Genomic DNA, 20176 nt, shown 5'->3' on the forward strand with positions numbered 1-20176 from the left:
TATCCAAGAATGAATGCCGGTGCCCATTTTAAAAGCAGCTTCATGGCATAAGGGAGGAAGAAACATTAGTTACTTTCCAAAATACTGACATCGTTCTCAACTATAGGGATACAGGGAAAATCACTCAGATCAATATTTGTAAAATTTACAACTTATTCTCCACGCATGGGCTTGAAAATACCTAAACCGTGAAAAAGATCTCATTGTGTTTCTGGAGGACTTTTCCTGCATGAAATGCAGATAACTTAACCCAGAAGCAAAGGCTCCAAAGGCAGCCACCTCCACAGCCTTTTGCAAGATTGAATTTTGTGCAAGAATACAGACAAACTGGCATCTGCTCAGACTTGTAGATTTTCCCCCTTCCCAAGAATTGTGCTTTATATTGTCCCCACTGCACGTTTCACTGTCCCAAATTTGAAAATTGAACACAAAAAACACGCTGTAGCTTCAGGTCTATTGAAATGACACTTGTGAGAGAATCAGGAGACATCACGTTATGCGTGTTCAGTCTGCCTAAGATACGCTCAGGTGGTGAGCAATAGCTGCCAGAATGAAAGGCCAGGTTTTAGGAAGAAGGAAAAAAAAATAGAAGAAGAGGGTAAGCTGTACGACTGTCCAACAGCATCCATGTACTTCCAAACATCCCGTTCAGCCCAGGCGCTGACCAGTGACAGCTCGCCACCATCACTCCTCTATCGTCTTTATTTGTTTTTAATGTTCGCAGATGTGGTACACGATTGCCTGTAGAGTAGCGTGGGTATCGCCAGTGAGGACATGTCACACAGAGGCTCCATCTGTGAAGAAGACATGGCCATGTGGAAATGCTATTGCTGAACAAGAAACTACTGAATGGAGCAGAAAATATATGTGTTGGGAAGGCGCTATTAAGGGATCCAGATGGCATTGAGATGGTGTTAGGAGCAGAGCAGACAGAATTCCAGCAAGTGTGACTAATAGGCATTGGCAAGAACATGAATTTCTTTTGAATTACTGTAACTCTACCCAGTCACTATATCTACAGAAAACATTTAGGATTTACTGGGGTTGTAGTTTGACAGCAGAGAGAAAAAGTTCAGATTTGTTCCAGCTGAAAAGGTCCTTCAGCTGTTGCTACTTCAGTCTTTGATGAAGTTTTTTTTTTTTTTTAAATAGATTTCTTTTATTTATAGGTTCTGAAATATTAGTTCCCGCACAGCTATCATCTTCCCTCTAACAGGCGTTAATGCCTAAATGCTCTGCGCTTTGCTATAGCACACAGCACACGAACTCAACAATTTGACCACTCTTTCCTTTCGTAAGATCTGCAGAATATAAACAAATGGAATTTCAGAGGGAGCAGCAAGAAGTGTGAGGAATGACAGCATTAGCACCGCTTTTATGGTCTCTTCAGAAACAACGTTGCTGGGAGAGAGTTTCACATTTAAAGTTATAAAAGGTCTGACGAAAGAGCACTTTGTTCTCCAGAGGAGGAGGAAAAACTGATGAAGTCTTTCAAGCCTCTTGCTGAAAATTTACTTTCCACACTAAAGAAAAAATGAGACAAAAGTATATTTTTAAAAGCTCTCATTCGCTCACAGGAGGTGAATACAGATTCAAAGGATTAATATGGATTTTTTTTTCCCTTTATGCCTCTCCTCCTTTTGTTTTCAGAAGTTAGCTCCTAACCACAGGGTGTATATGGAAATGCCTGAAGCCTCACAGTCCTGCTCTTGCTGCCTTCTCCTGGTTTTCCTCTATTTTTCACATTCCTTCATGACAACAGCTAACTGGAGTGGCTGGGCCCAGTCCAGAAGAGCGGGCACATCAGACTGTAGGTTAATGAGCTTTCAAAGACCACAGTAAACTACAGAAATGGAAATAGCTCTGTCATAAGCTATGGGATTTCTTTCCCCACTAACCAATTTGAAAAGTTTGTACTCTTCCTCCTCGTTTTCTGCCAGAACTAATGTCTGGCAACAGTCTGTAGATGAAAGGAGGAACAGCGGAGCTCATGTTGCCAGCTCCAACTTAGCAGCTATGTAAAACTGAGTAAACACTTGTGGCCTGCTGGCACAGCAGGAGGGCATGCACAGCAGACCCAATCCCTACACATGCTGATCTCTCTTGTCCTCTAAATTGCTTCTCTTCTTCCACCACAGCAACCCAGTTGGTCTCTGCTCCACAGAGAGGACTCATCCAGCCATGGCACATGAAGGGCTCTGCCATGGATCATGGAGAATGATTCCTGAACCCCAAGGCAGGAAGACAGTGCGTTACCATGTGCTGCTTTGACAAGGAGCCTCTTCTATGACGATCAAGCTTGGCCCAGGTTCATGTCCAGTGCACAGAAAATACCAGAAAACACAATGTAAGGCAGAACCGTACCCTTTGACTGCTCAAGTCTAGGACCATAAGGAAAAAGGTTTTATTCGAAGCTGGTTCTGCAATGCGGAGAAGTATGTGTGCTGCTGGATGGAGTGTTTGAGAGCCTGAAAAGAGTGAAGCTGCAATGGCAGCCAAAACGTGGAAAAAAGAGCAAGCACTGGCTTACCAGCTTCTGAGCAAAGACTGCTCCAGCTAAAAGAGAACATTTTTTCAGTCATTTACTGTTAGAAACCAAGAGCTGAGCAGTGAAAAGAGTGATTAAAAACAAACAAATGCACGCTTTTTAGAACAGCTTTGTAGCTAAATGACTAGCATCAGGGCTGGGGACAAGTATTTAAATCAGCCTGTCTACTGTAACCACTAAATGCAATTCAGTAGAAAGCAACAGCAAAAAAACAGCACAGAATTACATCCAGGGACTGCGGTCTCTGTGCACCCATAGCCCCAGGAGCACGCTGCACTGAAATGGGAAAGGCAAGACAAAATATCACTGTGAAACCACTCCAGAAGCTCAGCTGCTTTGATTAAACAGCCTTCAGAGTATGGCTCAGGACTGGAGAATGGCTCCACATCATTAATGGCTTTACTGGGAATAGGCTTGTGTTTCTGTCATACTTTGTGAGGAGGCTTTGACACAATTTCATGAAAGGAGGAGAGAGAGGAGATTAGTATCAAAGAAATTCTTTTAAAACAAAAGGAGAGAGTGAAAAACATGACCTAGAAGGCTTGAGGGCTACCCACGAGCAAACTCTTAACACCACGACACCATAATGAGTGGGTAATTGTGAGTTCCACTTGTGCCTGCTCGGGAAATAGATTTTAATTCAGAACAAAGCCAGACATCTCCATTCTCTCTGCCAAGAGCCTCCAGCAGTACGAAGCGGTCCCAGACTAAGTGGCAATCCGGCTGCTCCCCCCTACACATGCTGTCCCTGAAGCCGCTCCATTAATAGATGGCAAAAAATGCTGTTCAGTGAAGATAAACACCGAGTAATGAGTCTTGGAGGGGGAAACAAAGAGACTGAATGTCTCCTCCATGAAAGGGTGCTGCAGCCCATACCAGCCCAGGGAGGGAGAGACTGAGGAGTTGCTCTAAAAACATTCTGAAAACCTTCAGTTCCCAGAAGACAGCAAACAGGATGCTGGCTTTACTGATAGAGAGGCATAAAATTAATCAGGAATGATGGGTTTAACGTTGCTGTGGAGGTGCTGAGTGCTTCTGCAGCAGTATAAACATCAGGTTTCAGAGGGTCTGCTGCACCTCAGCAAAGGGAAAACTTGAATGAGCTCAGGTCAAACATCCATGGTAAGCAAAAGTAGATAGAGACAGGTTTACTCTCTCAAAAAAGGGAAGTTACAGCATATTATCTCATACCAGAACTCACATGCACGACAGAATTAAAAAAGGGAGATGTATGCCTTGGGTCTTCAGAACTATTACACCACCTTGAGGGAACTATACTCAAGGAGTGAGTCCCTGTGATTAGGTTTATAGCCTTAAAACGTATTGGAAGAGCTTAGCCGAACATGTGTTATTTTCCAACACCTTCCCTCTGCTATGGAACTGGGCTTTCAAAGCCATAAAACAAGCTCCAGAGGCAAGGCACAAGAGCAAAGTCATAACACGCAGGCCAGTAATTTCTGCTTTCTGCAAGATTCTGCTTGCTGCAAAAACTCGCTTTCAGTCCTAAGAGGCAGTAACACTTTATAGTGATGGAGCTGGAAATATAAAAGAATTAAGAAGTGAAACTCCAGCCAAAGTCTTACATCAGCTGAGAATAAAAAACTCAGCCTGTCAAGATCTGATTTGCTCAGCTTAAATAAAAGGAACTTTATTAAACATTCAGAAACAGATGAACTTTTCTATGCTCACTATTTATTGTGTCACCTGGTTTGGAATGGAAGCTGTAAATGCTTTAATAAATACATGGAAAGGTTGTCTAGCTTCCCTGTAGCTTTTGTTAATGCTCATGTATCCTCTGCTGAAATGCTGTTTTGTAACTTCTCTTTCACTGAATAACAACAGGTACCCCTCTGCCATCTGCAGCAATGCACTAGGGGAAACATCCCTCTTTTATCTCCAGTGCTACATGCACATCAGTATTACAAAAGCTCAGTTCTAAACCTCTTTACATACATGCCAACAGATCCTATGTTTACAGTCCAGATTTGGTCAAAATAAGAAAAAAACAGCAATGCTCTTTCCAAGGGGAAGGAAGTCAACAGGGGGAATAGCGATGCAGGAGCTGATGTTATGAATTAGCTGAGTGTGAGAGACCCCAAATAGATTAAAAGAGAAGAGCCTGCAGACTCCCAGATGATTTGAAAAATAAAGATTATGAAATGTCTAAATGCAGGAAAAATCAGGGGGGCTGAGGCTTTCTGCTAATGCTTTGCAGCTTATGTCCATAAAAATTGTCAGGAAAGTAAAAAAGGGTTCATGGGAAAAGAAATACCACTTCAGAAATACAAGGAAAACATGTTCTAATCAATGTTACTTCACTGCTCCCTGAATAAGAGTGCCTACGTACATAGCATGGCAATGTAGCATGATGAGGTCCTTTATGTAGTGCTCCACCATAGGATAGCAGTAACGTTAGCAGACACTGAAACCAGCTTGGGCTTTCCCTTCTCCTTAGCTCCACTGAGAGCAGCAGAATCTTCCCAGCTTTGCCCTTGCTTTGCTCACCTGAGTGTGTCAACCTCCTCCTTGGTGATGAAAGTACTCTGCTCTGCGGTGCACTCTCGAGACTTCAGGACCTTCATCTCCACCTCCAGCTGCAGAAGAGAAAAGGTATGAGTTCCTCAGTGCCAACGGGGGAATAGAGACATGAGAAGAGCAAAGGAAGGAGGAAGGAATCATGACATCTTGCACAGGTCAGATCCCTCTCAGGATACTGACAACTCGTCACGCAGTGAATGCCAAAACCTCAGTTAATCCTCCTTCGCCCTGCACTCCCTTTTGCCTTCCCCAACATTTTCTCCGAGGCAGATGAGGCACAACAAGCTGATTGTGTTTTAAGTAGAGCTCCTGTTTCCTTCTTAGAGATTTCCCCAACCCATCCCTAATGCATAACTGGATGCAGAAAATTATTTGTGTGGTATTAGGAGCTATCTGGTACCCAAGATTAAGTATTGACAGTTCAACCTCATTTAGCATCAATTCCTCCCATAAAGAAATGAGCCACAGGATTATGGTGTCTCGTCCAGAACAAGGCTGACACACACACACTGAATGGAAAACACCAGGGAATATTTCAGCGCTTTCCAATATACATTTCTAGCTCAAGCTGCTCAGGTAGGTCTGGTGGAACAAAGAAGCAATTAAGAATACTTTCTGCCTTTGGACTTCTTTGGGAAGAACTCACAAGAAAATACTTTAAAACTCCACAGACACGAAAACTTCTTACCCAGACTCAACCATTCCCAGGCTCCCTGACTGTACCCCTAATCCAGCTACCAAGACAAGGCACAGATGATTAAGCCACGTTACTTGTTTCTAGACCTCTCAGAAAGCAATTTATCCTGAACTGTAAGCAGAAAAAGTACTTGGAGGACACACAACTTCTATCCCAGCACCTTTTCCCTAGATCTCATTCGGAGTTCGGACTTCCTTGTCCTCTGTTTTTTGCAGCTGATAACTAATTCCCCTCATACATCTAGGGACAAGCACTGTATTTTTTCCACGCAGAAGGAAAACCATAAGCAATTCAACCCTAATTAGCAATGCAGAACTTACGACCACAGACAGCTCAGTATCAGAGAAATAATTCCCTTGAACAGCACTGATTAGATTGGTAGAGAAAAATCACATTGGAAAGGTGAACTTTGTGCAATGGAAGCAAGTTAACAGAAATTCCCCAGTTTCTCAAGTAAGAAGAGCACATTGATATGTGCAGTTCTACTGCTCGGTCAGAACTGAAATCTCGACATACTGCCTCTTTGCCCTTCCATAATTACCAGGAAAGACAGACAGAACATGGCAGCACTGTTAGCCGGAAAGGGATGTCTGCGTTCTTCTCCCTCCCCTTTCCAAGGGCATAGCACTGGAGCAGGCAGAGCTGAGTTCTTGGCCAAATTTCTCTCTGGCACCCCAAAGCCCTGCATTCTCTCTTTCCTGTCAAAAGGCATCTAGGAAAAAAAAATAATAATAAAGCAAGGCCCACCTGCACCATCAGGCTGTACAAATGTTAATGTATATTAGCTGCCTGATAAGATTATCACAGCCAGAAATGCTTCCTTCAATTTTCTGATTACTGAGCTTATCTCTCCCAGCTCAGCTCATCACAGATGGCTGGGGATAAAGCAAGCGCTCCAGATAGTTCCAGGAATGTGAATAAAAGGTACCGGGACGAGGAGCAGCCTTCAGTTCCAACCTGCTCCTAGCAGGGAAGACCTCATCATATCTCATGGTTCCCAGGTCTGCTGAAGGATGGATGTGTCTGCTTTTTCTGCTGCTTTCGGACTGCATGTGGACAGCATTTGAAGATGGAGGGGCTGGTGAATATGTTATTTATCACACGCTAAGCGGGCTCAGCCTTGAGTCCAAGTGCCACCTGCTCATTGACACGAGCAGATAAATCACTGCTGCCTTGCGGGGAAGTGGGGGCGGAGGGGAAGGGCCAGCGAGCTGCTGCTGCAAGAGGGGGGCTCCTGTGTTTCCTGCGCAGAGAGGAAAAATGGAGTGTGCAGTGGGAAAGGGAGATGAGAGACTGAATGCACACACACTGAAGCGAGCGCTGCAGTGAAAAGCATCAGTGCACATCTTGCTTGAGATCGAGCGGTGACAAATTCGTGCCAGGTACGCTCTGTGGCGGCACGATGAGATTCCGCTGGGTTTGTCAGAGTGAGGAGGGAAGGGCACGGGGTCTGTAACGGCGCTTTAAGCCATTTCTGTGTCCTCCTAATTCTCATGAGCCAAAACTAGTGGGCTGTAAATCTGACGTCCCGGGGAGAGGAGGGCGCAATGTGAATGTGGTGGCACCAACTGGCCCTGGTGGGACAGTGCTGCACGGCGCTGATTGGAGCTGCAGGAGAGTTTCAAGTTCAGGCCAAGGCACAACTTTGTGCCATCACAAATTACTGACATCAAAATCTCATTCGTCTTTTACAAAAAAATGAAAGAAAGGAAAAAATGGTTATGGCATTAAATATTTCATTAAAAAAAAAAAAACTTGCTGCTTGTTTCCTTCAATTGTTGGGGTTTCAGCAAGGAAAACGTCCCTGCCTGCCAGTCTCACAGAGAATATTAATAACGTTGCCTATGTCTCTTTCAAGGCAAAAAGGAAGTCAGCTGAGAGAAGCCGAAGCAGCTTCTTGTTGGCATCCAGTTTTGGTTTTCTGAAGGCAGCACAGCACAAGCAACGAGGTCCTCACAGAAGAACGAAGAGAACAGCCAAAAGAGCAAAGAAGGAGGAATCTGTTGATCGAGCCTTCCTCGTGTGCAGCTGCACCTGCCTGTCTCTCAGGACAGCTCCTGGGAGCGGGGGACAAGCAGGGAATGACGCACTGCGGCGGCACTGTCTGTCCCTGTCTGTTCACTTGGTACAAGTGGCAAAGAACAGTCCCAAGAAAGGATACGGAATGGAACAGGCTCTTGTTTTTCATTGTCTATTTCCCAGCACACCCCTCGTGCTCCATCAGTTTCCAGGCCTGCTCTCTCTTGTTTACCAGCCATGCAGGCTTTTCCACTTTCTGGGCTAAACTCCTCCAACTTTTATCAATAATTTTTTGTAACTGGCTGATCTAAACTCTTATTACTAGGTATACATTAAGTGAGTAGAAGCCATTTCCCAGTAGAGAGAAGGGAACACTGCTTAAATTCCTGCTCATTGCTGTATTTCTCCATCTATTACCAAACGACCCAGGTCAGCTCCGATCCTTTAGCTCCTCTAACCAGCACTGAGAGCAGAGGGAGAACACGCTGCCCCATAACACTGCATTGTACCTCTTACTCCAAAAACTACACAATAGAGACCTGCAGCTCTTCAGAACCTCAGGGTTAACGTTGCCTATGATCAGCCCCAGTGACTGCCCCATTATACCGGATCTATCAGCAATATGAAAAGAAGCCAAACTTGTTTTTTTTCCTAAAAAAAAAAAAAATCAGAGTTATCCAAGGTTTTTATGACACTAGAAAGGGCAGAGTAATGAGTGGTGTCAGAGCCCATGACTCGTGAATAAAACACGTAAACAGGTACTTAACATTTTGACTATGCAATGTTCTCTTTTCAGAGCACACTGGAGCCTATTGCTCTCAACCTAAATTGATAGCATTTATCCAGAACCCTTTCTCCTCTCTTACTTCACAAGCGTGAATTTCAGCCTAGCTTCATTACTGTCAATTGAAAAAGATCCGGGCACATCTAGTATACAGAATAATTTCAGAATGACCACATACGCAAATAGCCCAAAAGGTCAAATGCAAATATTTTTTCCAAAATAAACGCTGTCATCACTGCTTACCATCTGAGAAGGAAAGAAGAACACAGATTTTCATCTAGTGCTTAATTAAATGGAGTCTCTTTCTTCCTTCAGCCTTACTTTTCAACCTGCCTGGGCAGGACTTCAAGATGGCGGCTCTCCTCCAAGTGTTAATGACATAGCAAACACCCACAGCACCGGAGAAAATGTGCTCCTCTCTGGTTTTCCCTTCTGTACGACTTATTTCAAGATCTTTGAGATGACAGGGGAAATATAAAATTACAAATTCAACCCCTGACAGCTAGAAGAAATAGAATTTTATTTTAGAGATCAGATTTACTCCATATATTTAAGGCATTTGTCATTGCTGACCCATATTTGTCCCCACCCAAGCACATACTCTGAGTCTCTGCAGTGCCACGGACCTGCTGTTCCTCCCACTTGACTCTGGTGGGCCTCAGTGTTGGTAAAGATGAGCATTTCCAAAGCATCCCACTCACCCACAGCCCACACTCCTCTTCCAATGGCATCTATTACAGATTTAAGCTTCTAAATTAAATCAGTCTCCCTCGTAAACCACGCTTGTGGACTTCTGAAAATTGGAACACGCTGCCCAAAATAATGGCCAAATCCCCGTTCAGGTGCCACATTTTAAGCAGTGAAATTCATAAAGGACTCGGTCTAAAGTACTCCAGCTCACTGCTAAAGTCAGGATTTGCCCGCTGAAAAAAAGGCCAGTTATTTTCTCACATCATGTACACGTATTTCATAGAACACATGCTGGAAACATATAGCCATTATTTGAATAATGAGCGCATTTTAGTGAGGGGCTGATACAGCAATCTTATCCTGATGAAGTGTGTCTGCACGTCATTCAGCATTCTTGGAGCTGTAAAAAGCAGGAAATGCTGAATCCATTATAAATGCCTAAAGGTTTAGTTAACAATGGGCTGATGCAACATCCTTTGAAAGGCCTTCCTCAGCAAAAGAGCTGATTTTAAAAGGCAGAGATAAATAGGCACTGAATTGCACAGAGCCAGCATGGAAAGGTGAATTGAGAGGTTCTGTTTGACTACAAGTCTCAACACAATTTAGCAAGCTATTTAAATACATAAATATTTAAGTGTATGAAAACCAAGCGGATTTGGAAGCGGGTGCTAAAACAGACGAGGACAGAGAAATAGGGCCCTGAGTGTGACCCATCTGCTGCGGCTGGAACGCAGGCACACTCTGGCTCCCCAGGAGCCCACCCACCACTCCCTGTAGCGACGTGAGCTTGCTTCTCTCCAAAGGATGCACAAGCACTAAGGATGTTGTTTACCTCTCTCCCCACAGACGAGCACAACAAGCTTGGTGACCTCCTGATGTCTACAGACTTACAAACACGGTGTCAGGTCAGAAATCCAACGTACATAAACACCAGTGAGCTTAATTTGGGTGTCCAGCAATACTACAAGGCAGTAAAACACCATGCTGAGCGCTTCCATCGATCATTCTGCTCAGCAAAAGCAGCATCAGCTCCTCCGTGCACCCAGGGCAGAAGGGCTGCTCTCTTTCAATGCCTGCAGAGGAGGAGAACGGAGCCTCACCAGGTTTCTTAATGAAACACTCACCTCCAGTCTTTAGCCAAACTCTTCTTCAAAGAACTAGGACAACGTTTGCAAGACAGAATATCACTCGTCTTTCACAAACAGGCCAAGCAGACCGGAATTAGCTGGTGCATTTTGGGGGGAAATTAGTCCTCGATGCTATTGCAGAACAAAAGCAATAAAACCAAAGAAAATCAGATATTCAATAAAAAGTGTTTCAGAACCACCTCTTTCCCTTTTGGTTAAAGCAAAATAGTATATCTTTTTTTTTTTTCTCTTTGAAGACAAAGGCGAGCTAGATGAGAGTTGCTGCTCTCTACGGGTTAGCTAATCTGTAACAAACTTGGCATGCTTTTATCACTGAGAAGACAGGGCTAGAAGCAGCCTTCCAGTAAACAGTACCGAGAACGTACTCATGCATATATATTATTGTAGATACACACAGTCGGGGAAATGGACATATGCTGACTTCTGCCTCTCTCCAATACAGTCTGGATTGTGTTTTTTCTCCTCCTGTTGCAGTAAAAAGAGAGCAATTTTTCAAGTTTATACTGAATGTCATTCTATTTCATTTCCAAATATAATCTCCCAGAGAGAAGGTTCACTTGCCCTATTTCCAATCTCTAAAGTTAATTCACAAATTTATATTCCTTTCTCCCACTCGCTCTCCTAAATTAAGAGGTGTAATTACTAGGAACGCTTGCTACAAACGAATGAAGTGCCAGGGGAGAAGGAGCTGTCACTGCTGGACGCCGGCAGCAGCCGCCCTCCCCTCCTTCCATCCCCCGAGGATCCTGCTTAGGAGGCAGTTTCTATCTTTCCCATTAGCAGGGGTAGCTGGCACGCAGGAGCCGCGCCAGCCCCTCCCTCGCCAGCCAGGACAATCACAGGGAACAAAATTACAGAATTACCGGCAGCCTGCCGAGCAGCCACCAGGCTGGCAGGGATCATTCCTCCCAGCACAGCTCTGCCTCTCCCCGACCTCCTGGCAGCAGCAGGTTTCCTCAATGACGGCAGAGGAACTCGGAGCTGCCATCTACAAATTCAGCCCCAGCCTCATCACTCTCTCCCCCTCCCCGACTCCTGCGCCCTCTCAAAAGAAAGATTGATTATTATAATCAGACTCAGCTCTGACACAGCATTTGCATTTTCAAAGCAAAGCATAGTCATTAACTAATTCATCTACCCCAAGGGAGCCCTAACGAGCTTTCACCTCTCTCCCCTCCGATTCCCGATCTGCAGGCAGCCTGCAGCTTTTCCTCACACACCTCCCTCTACATTGTGCTGCAGCATCGCGACTTGGTGCGACTCCAAACGGGTCCAGCGAGCCCAAACGAGCCCTGCTGCAAAGGAGCACAGCCCTGCCGGCAGCGGCTGCATGCACAGGCACACTGCTCACAGCTGCTTACCCTCCAAGGCTCCCATACGTAGTCACAAAGGTACAGGTTACTACAGGGAATGGTTTGCGCAATGCAAAATAAGGCCAAGGCCACAGAGGTCCCAGACTTCCAACAGCCACGTAAGACCAGCATCAACCATCAGCCTGAGCTGTAGGCATTAAGGAAGCATCCCCTACCCACAGCCCACGCAGGGAGCTGAGGCGCTCACGCCCCACATCCTTCCCCAAACTTTGCCCGAAAACTGCCCCTGTGTGACTCCTGTTGCACCCCAAGCTGCGAGCCGCCAGCCCTCCGTGTCCTGCCACCTCCCAGCTCCCTGCCACCTCCCAGCTCCCTTTCCCTGCCAGCTCCCAGCCCAGCTGGTACCTCACCCTCTGTGCCCCAGCACAGCTCCGCACCCGCAGGTGCTCCGCACAGCAGCACATTATTCTTGATGAGCAATATTGTCTAATTGGAGGTGCTTAACCCATCGCTCAGATGATCTGTTTCAAAGACTCCTGTCTGGAATACTTAAGAGAAGAATCAGGAAAATATTTATTTTCTCTCTTGCTTTTTAATCTCCTGCTGCAACACCCCAAGACTTGAGATGTGGGATCTCAGGCACAGCAGGGCGTGCACAAAGCGTCTGAACAACCCTTGCAGCACAACGTTGGGGGCTCTTTGTGCCCACGGGTGGCACAGACACAACCACAGTGGGTCGGGACGGAGCCTGCCCGGCACGCAGGAGGAGCACTCTGCCTGGTGCTCAGTCTGCAGGCAGCTGCCACGGCCAGCGGCACAGCACATCAGCAGCACATCACCCACGTCACCACTCATCGTGTGGGTGCCAACATACAACTGCTTGGACGTTTTTCTCTCCTTGAGCTTTCTTCCTCAATTCATGCTGTTTTCCTTTCTTTACTGCGCTCTGGGATGGGTGTGAAATAGAATCATGCAGTAACCTGGCCTGGAGGGGACCCACAAGGATCAACAAGTGCGAGTCCTGGCTTCACGCAGAGCTACCTGAAAATTAAACCGCACGTCTGAGAGGTGACAGGCTGGAAACAGGCATCAGTGGACATCTCATGAAGATGGGAGCTGCCTCGGAGATTAACAAAGCTGGGCAGTCCAAGGGGAAGTGGAGCATATACCCAGAGCAAAAGACACAATGCAAAAGAAGCGGAGATGGTGGTTTGAACCCATGGGTTTACTCATGGTAATGTCATCACAGATTTCAACTCCCTGCTCCAAAAGAAGGAATGAATGCAGGTCCTCTCCCCCCTGCTGCAGATCCCAGGCCCACAAACCAGGCACTGCCACGCAACAGCCAAAAATTCATGGCCGCTCCATGCTCAGACCCCTACGCTCATTCATTTCCACGTCCGTTCAGCTCAGAGCCTCTCTCCTGCTATCAGCCTCACTCCACCACTTCCACCAGCTTGCAGATGACTGTTCCCTTTAATTACTACCAGAAATTCCTCCCAGCAGGGAGAGCAAAACAGACAGTGTCCACTGAGAGTCTGAAACTCCAGTGTAACTAGGCTGAACTGGCTGACACCTCCTACCTGTCAGAGCACCAAGCACAGGGTAACAGACCTTTTAGGGAACTTCCAAGGCTTCAGCACTCAATGCTCTGCAACCTCATCCAGTGGCACTGCTGCAATGGAGGTGGCTGTTCTCAAGGCAAACAACAAGTAGGAACTTTCACTAGAAGCAGCTATAACTCAGTGGCAAAGCAACAAATAAGCCTGCGAAGACATTGTACCTCCTCCACACAAAGTCTGAATACTGCTTGTTTCCTGAAAATATACCTTTGAGCAGTTTCTGGGGCATTCAGTCAAGAAATGCTCATGAAACGGTAGCTGTAATCCCACCTCTCCCTCCTCCCCATCAGTTTTCTTGTTGAAAAATCATCACATAATGAACAGTCAGAGAAGAACCTACGCATTTCAACCAACCACCTAGGAAGAGGATCAAAGAGGAAAGGAAGGAGGAATCGAACATCCATTTTTGTTCCTTCGTCTCCTAACCTAAATACAGTGGAATCAATCTCTGCTGAATGCTGAGAGCAAAGGAGCCTTCACTGAGTGCTAGGCTGCAAAACTGAACGTAATCCTCTTCTTCCAGCTCCCATGGAACAACCCACAGCCTGTACTTCAACGCTTTAATGAACAGCTCCAGCCCCGCGTTGCAGTTTGCCAGCACATCTCTGCAGAGAGAGGGTGGGCGAGGGGACCCCAACCCCATCCTCATGCTGCCCATCATGTGAAGGCCCAGGGATGGGCAGCATGAGGATGGGGACGCGGCCAGCGCTGTGGGAAATGGGCAGATCTCGTGACTGAGCCTTCCTGCCACCTCCCAGAAAGCGGCAGACGCTTGGAGGAGCCTTGTTCCCAAACTCTTCCTGAAGCACAGACTAAGAGCAGGAGATTTAAGAGCACTCATGTTTTCAGCTAAATGACCCATCATGTGGACCTCCTGCCACAACGCGCAGCAGGCTTTTAATGTGTAAGAAGTGGGAAATCTCTCTCCCTGGGCAAAATAGCAAAGGTTATAGTGCCTGCCAAGATTGCTCTGCCCATTTCAGCCTCTTGGGATTATGCCTGTGTTCTCCTTCAGCTGCCAGCAAGCAATCAAAGAACAAAAAGCAAAAAATCAATTCCCTCATGTTCAGTTCTGGTGCCAAAACAGAAACCTGGCATTTTAACCTTTGGTGAACATGTTCCTGCTGCCACCAACAATAAGCTCCGACACTTCGCTCTGAGGGAAGGGAAGGTGTAAGAGATGTGCCGAGGATGACATTAGCACTGAATACACCATCAACAGGACAGGGCCTGGCAGGAGCTTGATTTTATACAGCCAGTCTTTAGAGGTTAATGAAATATTCATAAATAAGTTAAAATTCTCCTGACAAGCTAGATCCTGTAGTACAACAAAGAGTTGTCAGCCTCAATTAAGCGATTCCAAAAAGGCAGGGCTATGCCATTCATTATTTACCAAGAGGTCATAGGAAGAATTCTGCTCTATGATCTCCGTGTCTCTGTGGATAAATTAGGCTTCACAGCTCCTGCTGGAGGACTCAGCTGCCCTGACAGAACCCGCCAACAGTCCCACCCACCTCCCACAGCCAACGGCAACAACCACCAGGAACAAGCTCTTCTAAGGGCACGCGGACACACAGGGATCGAAAGCAAAACAAATAGTGCAGCAAGCTGATTAGGCTGCCAGTGCAAGGACTAAGGCAGTCTTGAAGCAAAGTTTGTAAGCTTTTACCTCACTCTCGGTACACACAAACCCAGCCCTGGGCAAGAAGAAAAGCATTCAGCTATCCCTGATCTGCAGGCACGACCACCGAGCACGCCCTCAGTGCCCCCTAAATCCAGCAGCTAGCACTGCACAGCCTGCTCCGGATGAGCTGTGCCTGCAGAATCGCCTCTCTCTGCTCAGACCTTTCCATCTGGCCCTCTTCTGGTGCAGCTACAGCCCCACGACTGCGGAAGCAGGAGGAAAGCAGTTTCTTTCCTTGCCACAAGCAAGATGGAGACCAAGGATTACCTTGTGTCATCCAAACCTGACTGTTCCAAGTCCTCCTTTTGTTCCTTGTAGTGCACTAACAGCACACGTTCCTCCAAGCTGCCTCTGAGGCGAGGCAGAAGGGGCAGAAACTGCTGAATCTCACCCGATTTTCCCCCCACTCAACACAAGTCTGAGGTTGCCCATCAATTTCATGTGATGGTGAATGAAGCCTGGAAATGCACAGTATTTACATGCCTGTTAATTATGCCTTTCGTGTCTTAAGGCTGTGCCTGCTATAATGTGGCCTCTGATAACATCCCTGTCCCACTCATTTTATTTCACCCAGTATCTCAGTGTAACTCACTCTGCAGTGACACCAGCAACGGGACTGCTCTAATCACAGCACAGCACTGCCCCCTGCTCAGGAAAATGATCCGTTTTTCTCCTCTGCTCCAACAGCTGAAGATAAAAATAAAAATAAAAAAAAAAGCTCTAGTCCTTGTTCCAGTTACAGCCCTGCAATGCAAAGGTGAGAGCATTAACTCAGCTCTGAGCCGAGCAGCGCTCACTCACCGTCATCCTTTTTACCAAAAGCACGTGCCGGTGCAGCTCGGGGTTAGGGGCACACACCTCGACACCTCAGGCTCCTGTGTTTCTCCCACTGCTGTGTGGAACACCTGTAACCCTGAGTCAGCTGTTACCATCTTCCAGGAGAAAACACCAGCAGGCCTGTTGGAAACAACCAGTGCTGCCGAGTTCCATCGAACGCTAATGGATCCAACAGCAGCTTCATTTGTGTAATGGGACTTTTAAACAGACTGTTTATTTCTTTTTAATCTGAAGCGAATGGACTGCTCGATCCCATGCGTCTGGCTCGAGAGAAACCTCAAAAATTGACTGAGTCTCTTCTTCTAACCTCATTATAATCACAACTAGATATCAGCATGTGAAAGTCTATCGTACCGATCATCTCTCCGGTCTGTAGGCAGCTGGGTAGCACTCATCCACCACCACCCCACTGCACCCACAGCTCTGCTTTGCAGAGATGTTTCTGACGTTGCCACAGCTTTGTATGTTGGACACGAATTCTGCAGGGTGGAACACTCAGCACACAACCAACCACGGCCATTCATCACCTCCTATACTAAGAGAGGAGGGAAAATTCTGCCTCTGCTCCTCAGAGCTCGCTGGAATACCTGCATCATGGGGAACAAGCAGGACTAATTTTAATGTACTTGTTTACAACAAGCACTCGAGAGCGAGCTCTCATGTAGGAAAAGAAGAGCTACTCTGAGCTCTCTGTTCAGCACAGGCAGGTTCGTGATGCATCGGATGCTCTGGTGTTTCTGCAGCAGCCACTGCTGAAACATCACCTGGAACAATGTGACCACGCTGCTTACTGATCTTTGAAGGAAGCAAAGTAAAATGGGAAGAGGTGTAAAGACAGCTGCAAGGTTCCAGAGCAGGCTGAAGAACCTGTTCTAAGAGAACATGGGAAGAGCTTGATTTGTTTAACCTGGGCAAGTGAAATGCTGGGAGAGAACAACTGTTCTCTATAAATATGTCCCCACATAAATATGAGGGAGGAAGAACAGTCACTGTAGTTTAAGAAGAATATCAACACATACCAAAAAGGATACTAACTGCACATATATTTCCAGCTAGAACTGAGAAAATTTCTAGCTGTCAGGGTAGGCTTTCAGTGATAGAACGGGACAAACAAATTAAGTATTTTCAAGACAAGCTTGATAAATTTATGAACTAAACCGCATGCTGCAATTGCCTCAGTTGCCCAAGGATCAGACTTCGTCACCTAAAGAGTCCTCTTCCAGTCTTCTGTTACTACATCATCTCATTCCGGATCAACGTTTTGCTGCTTTTTTATAACCCGATACATATTTTTCAATCTGATTTTCAATCATGATTTTCAACCCTGATTTAGGCTATTCCCCTAAAATTGCCTTACTAAAAAAGCACCGCTGTGTTCACGCTGCTGCTCAGCTGAATGACACGCTGTCCATCCGTCCCGGGCTTGCTACTCTCACGTAAGGCGCTAGTACAACATCTGTCAAGTGCTGGGGAGGTTTGCTGTCATCCTGCTAAATCAATTTGGAAACGATGAAAGAGATTTTTGATAGATGGAGAATTTCTGCGCCAGTCGGTCACTTGCCTTCCCCTCCCAGCCTGCTGGTCCTGTATACGTTCTGGCAAAGCTTCATTTCCATTCGTAACTGACATGGCTTTGTACTCTAATCCCACGTTTAATTTCTGCCCACTGTAGATAATACAGAGAATTAACATCTCCACCAGCGAGCATCAGTTTTGCCATTTCTGTGTCTTGTCTATTTCTTGCTTTATGTTTAATAGCTCTTAAGCAAGAATTAAATCCATTATATTGCCTCATTATCTAGGGCAGATCTCCTATACTGAAGTTCACTTCTGTTACCATCTGAAAAGTAAGAGTTTGTAAATCTTAAAAAAAATAAAAATAAAAAAAATTTGAACCTCACTTTGTATTTCTCTTAAGTGTCAAAAGTCACAGTTCTTGATGCTCTGGAGGTCTGATGCAGCCACTCGGAAGTGAAGTCTTTCAGTAGCAATAGAAATGGCCCATGAGCTGTGTGCATTTCTTGTGCCCCGTGCATCGATGCCAGTTTTGATGTTCCCAAACTCCTGCAATGTCTCCACGTTGCTCTCCAGTTAGCAGCCTGTTCCCAACCACATCACGCCTTGTCCTCTGAGCTGATTTCTCCCATGTATCCTCCTTACAGTCTTCATTATTTCTCCTGATAAGCATCAGTGTAGCTAGTCACTGACATTTAAGTTAATCCCAAACACTACGGTTTCAGACTGAACACACGATTTGGCTCCTTAACTATTCCTGACCTGCTGCCCTTAAATAAAGGTCTCCTGTTCCTTGCAGAGGGTTAGCAAATACATTTACTTCAGGCAAGGGGAGCTCGTCATTTTCATTCTGAGGTGTCTCTATTTCTTCTGTAAGGACACTCAGTTTATGCCATTCATTTTGTGATGACTACATCCTTGGACTTCAGATCTTCTTTTCTTCCAACCCCGCTAAGCACTTCTCATTCTTATAGCCATCCTTTTTAATCTGCTGGAGGATTAAATGTCATTTGGTCCAATGAGCAGTCTATAGATTTCAGAGCCCACCTGGGCCAAGCTGCCTTTTGAAGATGAAAGCCAACGATAGCCAGAGCACCTCTGGGCAATGAAAATACATGTGATACTTTTATAATACCAGGCTTGCTTCCCTCAGGGATTAATGACAGGGAAAAAAATCTTGACATTAATGCCCTATGCTACAGAACCAGAGTGAAAGAAAGTGTGAGATCCGGGATCGCAGTGGTTGCTTGGATGGTAAGCTTGAGCCACGCAGTTTTCTCCTGGCCATACGGGGAGATGAAAAAGGCAAATGAAAATTAGAAAAAAAATGACAGTCTTCTGCTTCCCTCCTTCAGGGAAAGAAAGAAAACCAATATAAAAGAGGAAAGATTTTTCCATAAATAATACTTGAGCATCAGTGAAGCTAGCCCACAGCTCTATGCCCTTGGAGCACTAAATCAGCGTACCACGAGAACTAAGATCCTGTGACCACAAAACAAGCAGCCATTGGTGCAAATACCACATGGAACCTCCCAGTGTGTCCCGCAGAGAAAGTTATCTGAGCACTGCCCTTGGTAGAGAAAACTTCCAGCGCTGCTAACATTGTCAGAAAGTGCACATATTTACACAAAAAAGAAGCGTGCTTAGGGACCAAAACACATCCACACAGCAATAAAAAAAAAAAAAAATTATTTCAGGCAATAAGAAAAGAAAGACAATATCCTCAAATCTGAGAGAGAGACAGCTACGTCATCTGAGCAATGACCCTGACATGTACCAGCCCTCAGAAGACCGCACAGGTACTGCTCCCTCCTAACAGGGAGGCACTCAAACTGTGAATGAAGAAAAATAAATAAGTGAGGGGTTGGAGGGAGAGAAAAATCAAAGTTTCATTCTTATAATTACACAGCACAACGATAAGGGTAATTTTTCTTAAATCAGAAAATAAATTCAAGGTTCAGGTTCCCTGAAGGATATAAAATATTAGAGGATTTTTTATGGTTGTAATCACAAACTCATTTCTCCAGCCACTACTGGCCGTGTCTAATTAGGGTAAGGTATGTTAATGATAGAGCGGCACAGCCCAGAGACGGCTTCAGTTGCAATATTAATTGCATTTAGGGAAAGAAGCATGAATTGTGCTTATACAAGCTAATTAGTATGGGTTTGCTAATTAATACTGGAAAGTCAAACTGCCTTTGTCTTGTCAACTGCAATTAGCTGAAGACATTTAAATTTCTTTTCTTCCTTTCCTTTTTTTTTTTTCCCTACTAGTAGTCAACTCATTTTTAGCAGCTAAGCAATGGAATCATTGCACATCAATGTGCTGCAGTACTCCATGGCACTGAGCACAGCCAGTCCATCCCACCCTCCTGTGGCACAACGTCACTCACACCCTGGCCTAGCACAGAGTCCCCCACAGCACACACTGCTGCCTTGAATCATCCCTATGGGCACGATGCCCTGGAACTGGGACCTCCTGTCCCACGGGCACAGAGCATCCAGATTCCATCTTATTTAGGCCACAATCCTGACCGATGATTACAAATATTTCACATCTAAACATTGCTATGTGAAAAAAGATTTACCGGGGCATCTAAGACGCTCCCCATTGCACAGGAGAAATCCCAACACGCTCATCGATGAGATCCAGCCAGCGAGTTCACGAGCCCTAGAACACACCGCTTCCTTTCCAGTGCTTTGGGGAAGGTGGGAAAGTCATTAGCACTCTTCAGCGTGGCAGCAGGGATGTCAGCTCTACAGAGGTTTATCCCCAAAGCA

At 45.7% G+C, this 20176-nt stretch overlaps 1 protein-coding gene across 11 annotated transcripts in view; it reads right to left on the reverse strand.

Annotated features, from left to right (window-relative positions):
* Positions 1-20176, reverse strand: part of MAD1L1 (MAD1 mitotic arrest deficient like 1) — a 380749-nt gene that overhangs the window by 203422 nt on the left and 157151 nt on the right. For all 11 annotated transcript variants that reach the window (XM_021412108.1, XM_021412106.1, XM_021412115.1 and 8 more), the window contains one exon: positions 5054-5142. In XM_021412108.1, coding sequence (XP_021267783.1) covers positions 5054-5142 — 89 coding nt within the window. The remainder of the gene's footprint in view (positions 1-5053; positions 5143-20176) is intronic.

The sequence above is a fragment of the Numida meleagris genome, chromosome 13 (assembly GCF_002078875.1).
Source record: "Numida meleagris isolate 19003 breed g44 Domestic line chromosome 13, NumMel1.0, whole genome shotgun sequence".
NCBI classification, from domain to species: Eukaryota; Metazoa; Chordata; class Aves; order Galliformes; family Numididae; genus Numida; species Numida meleagris.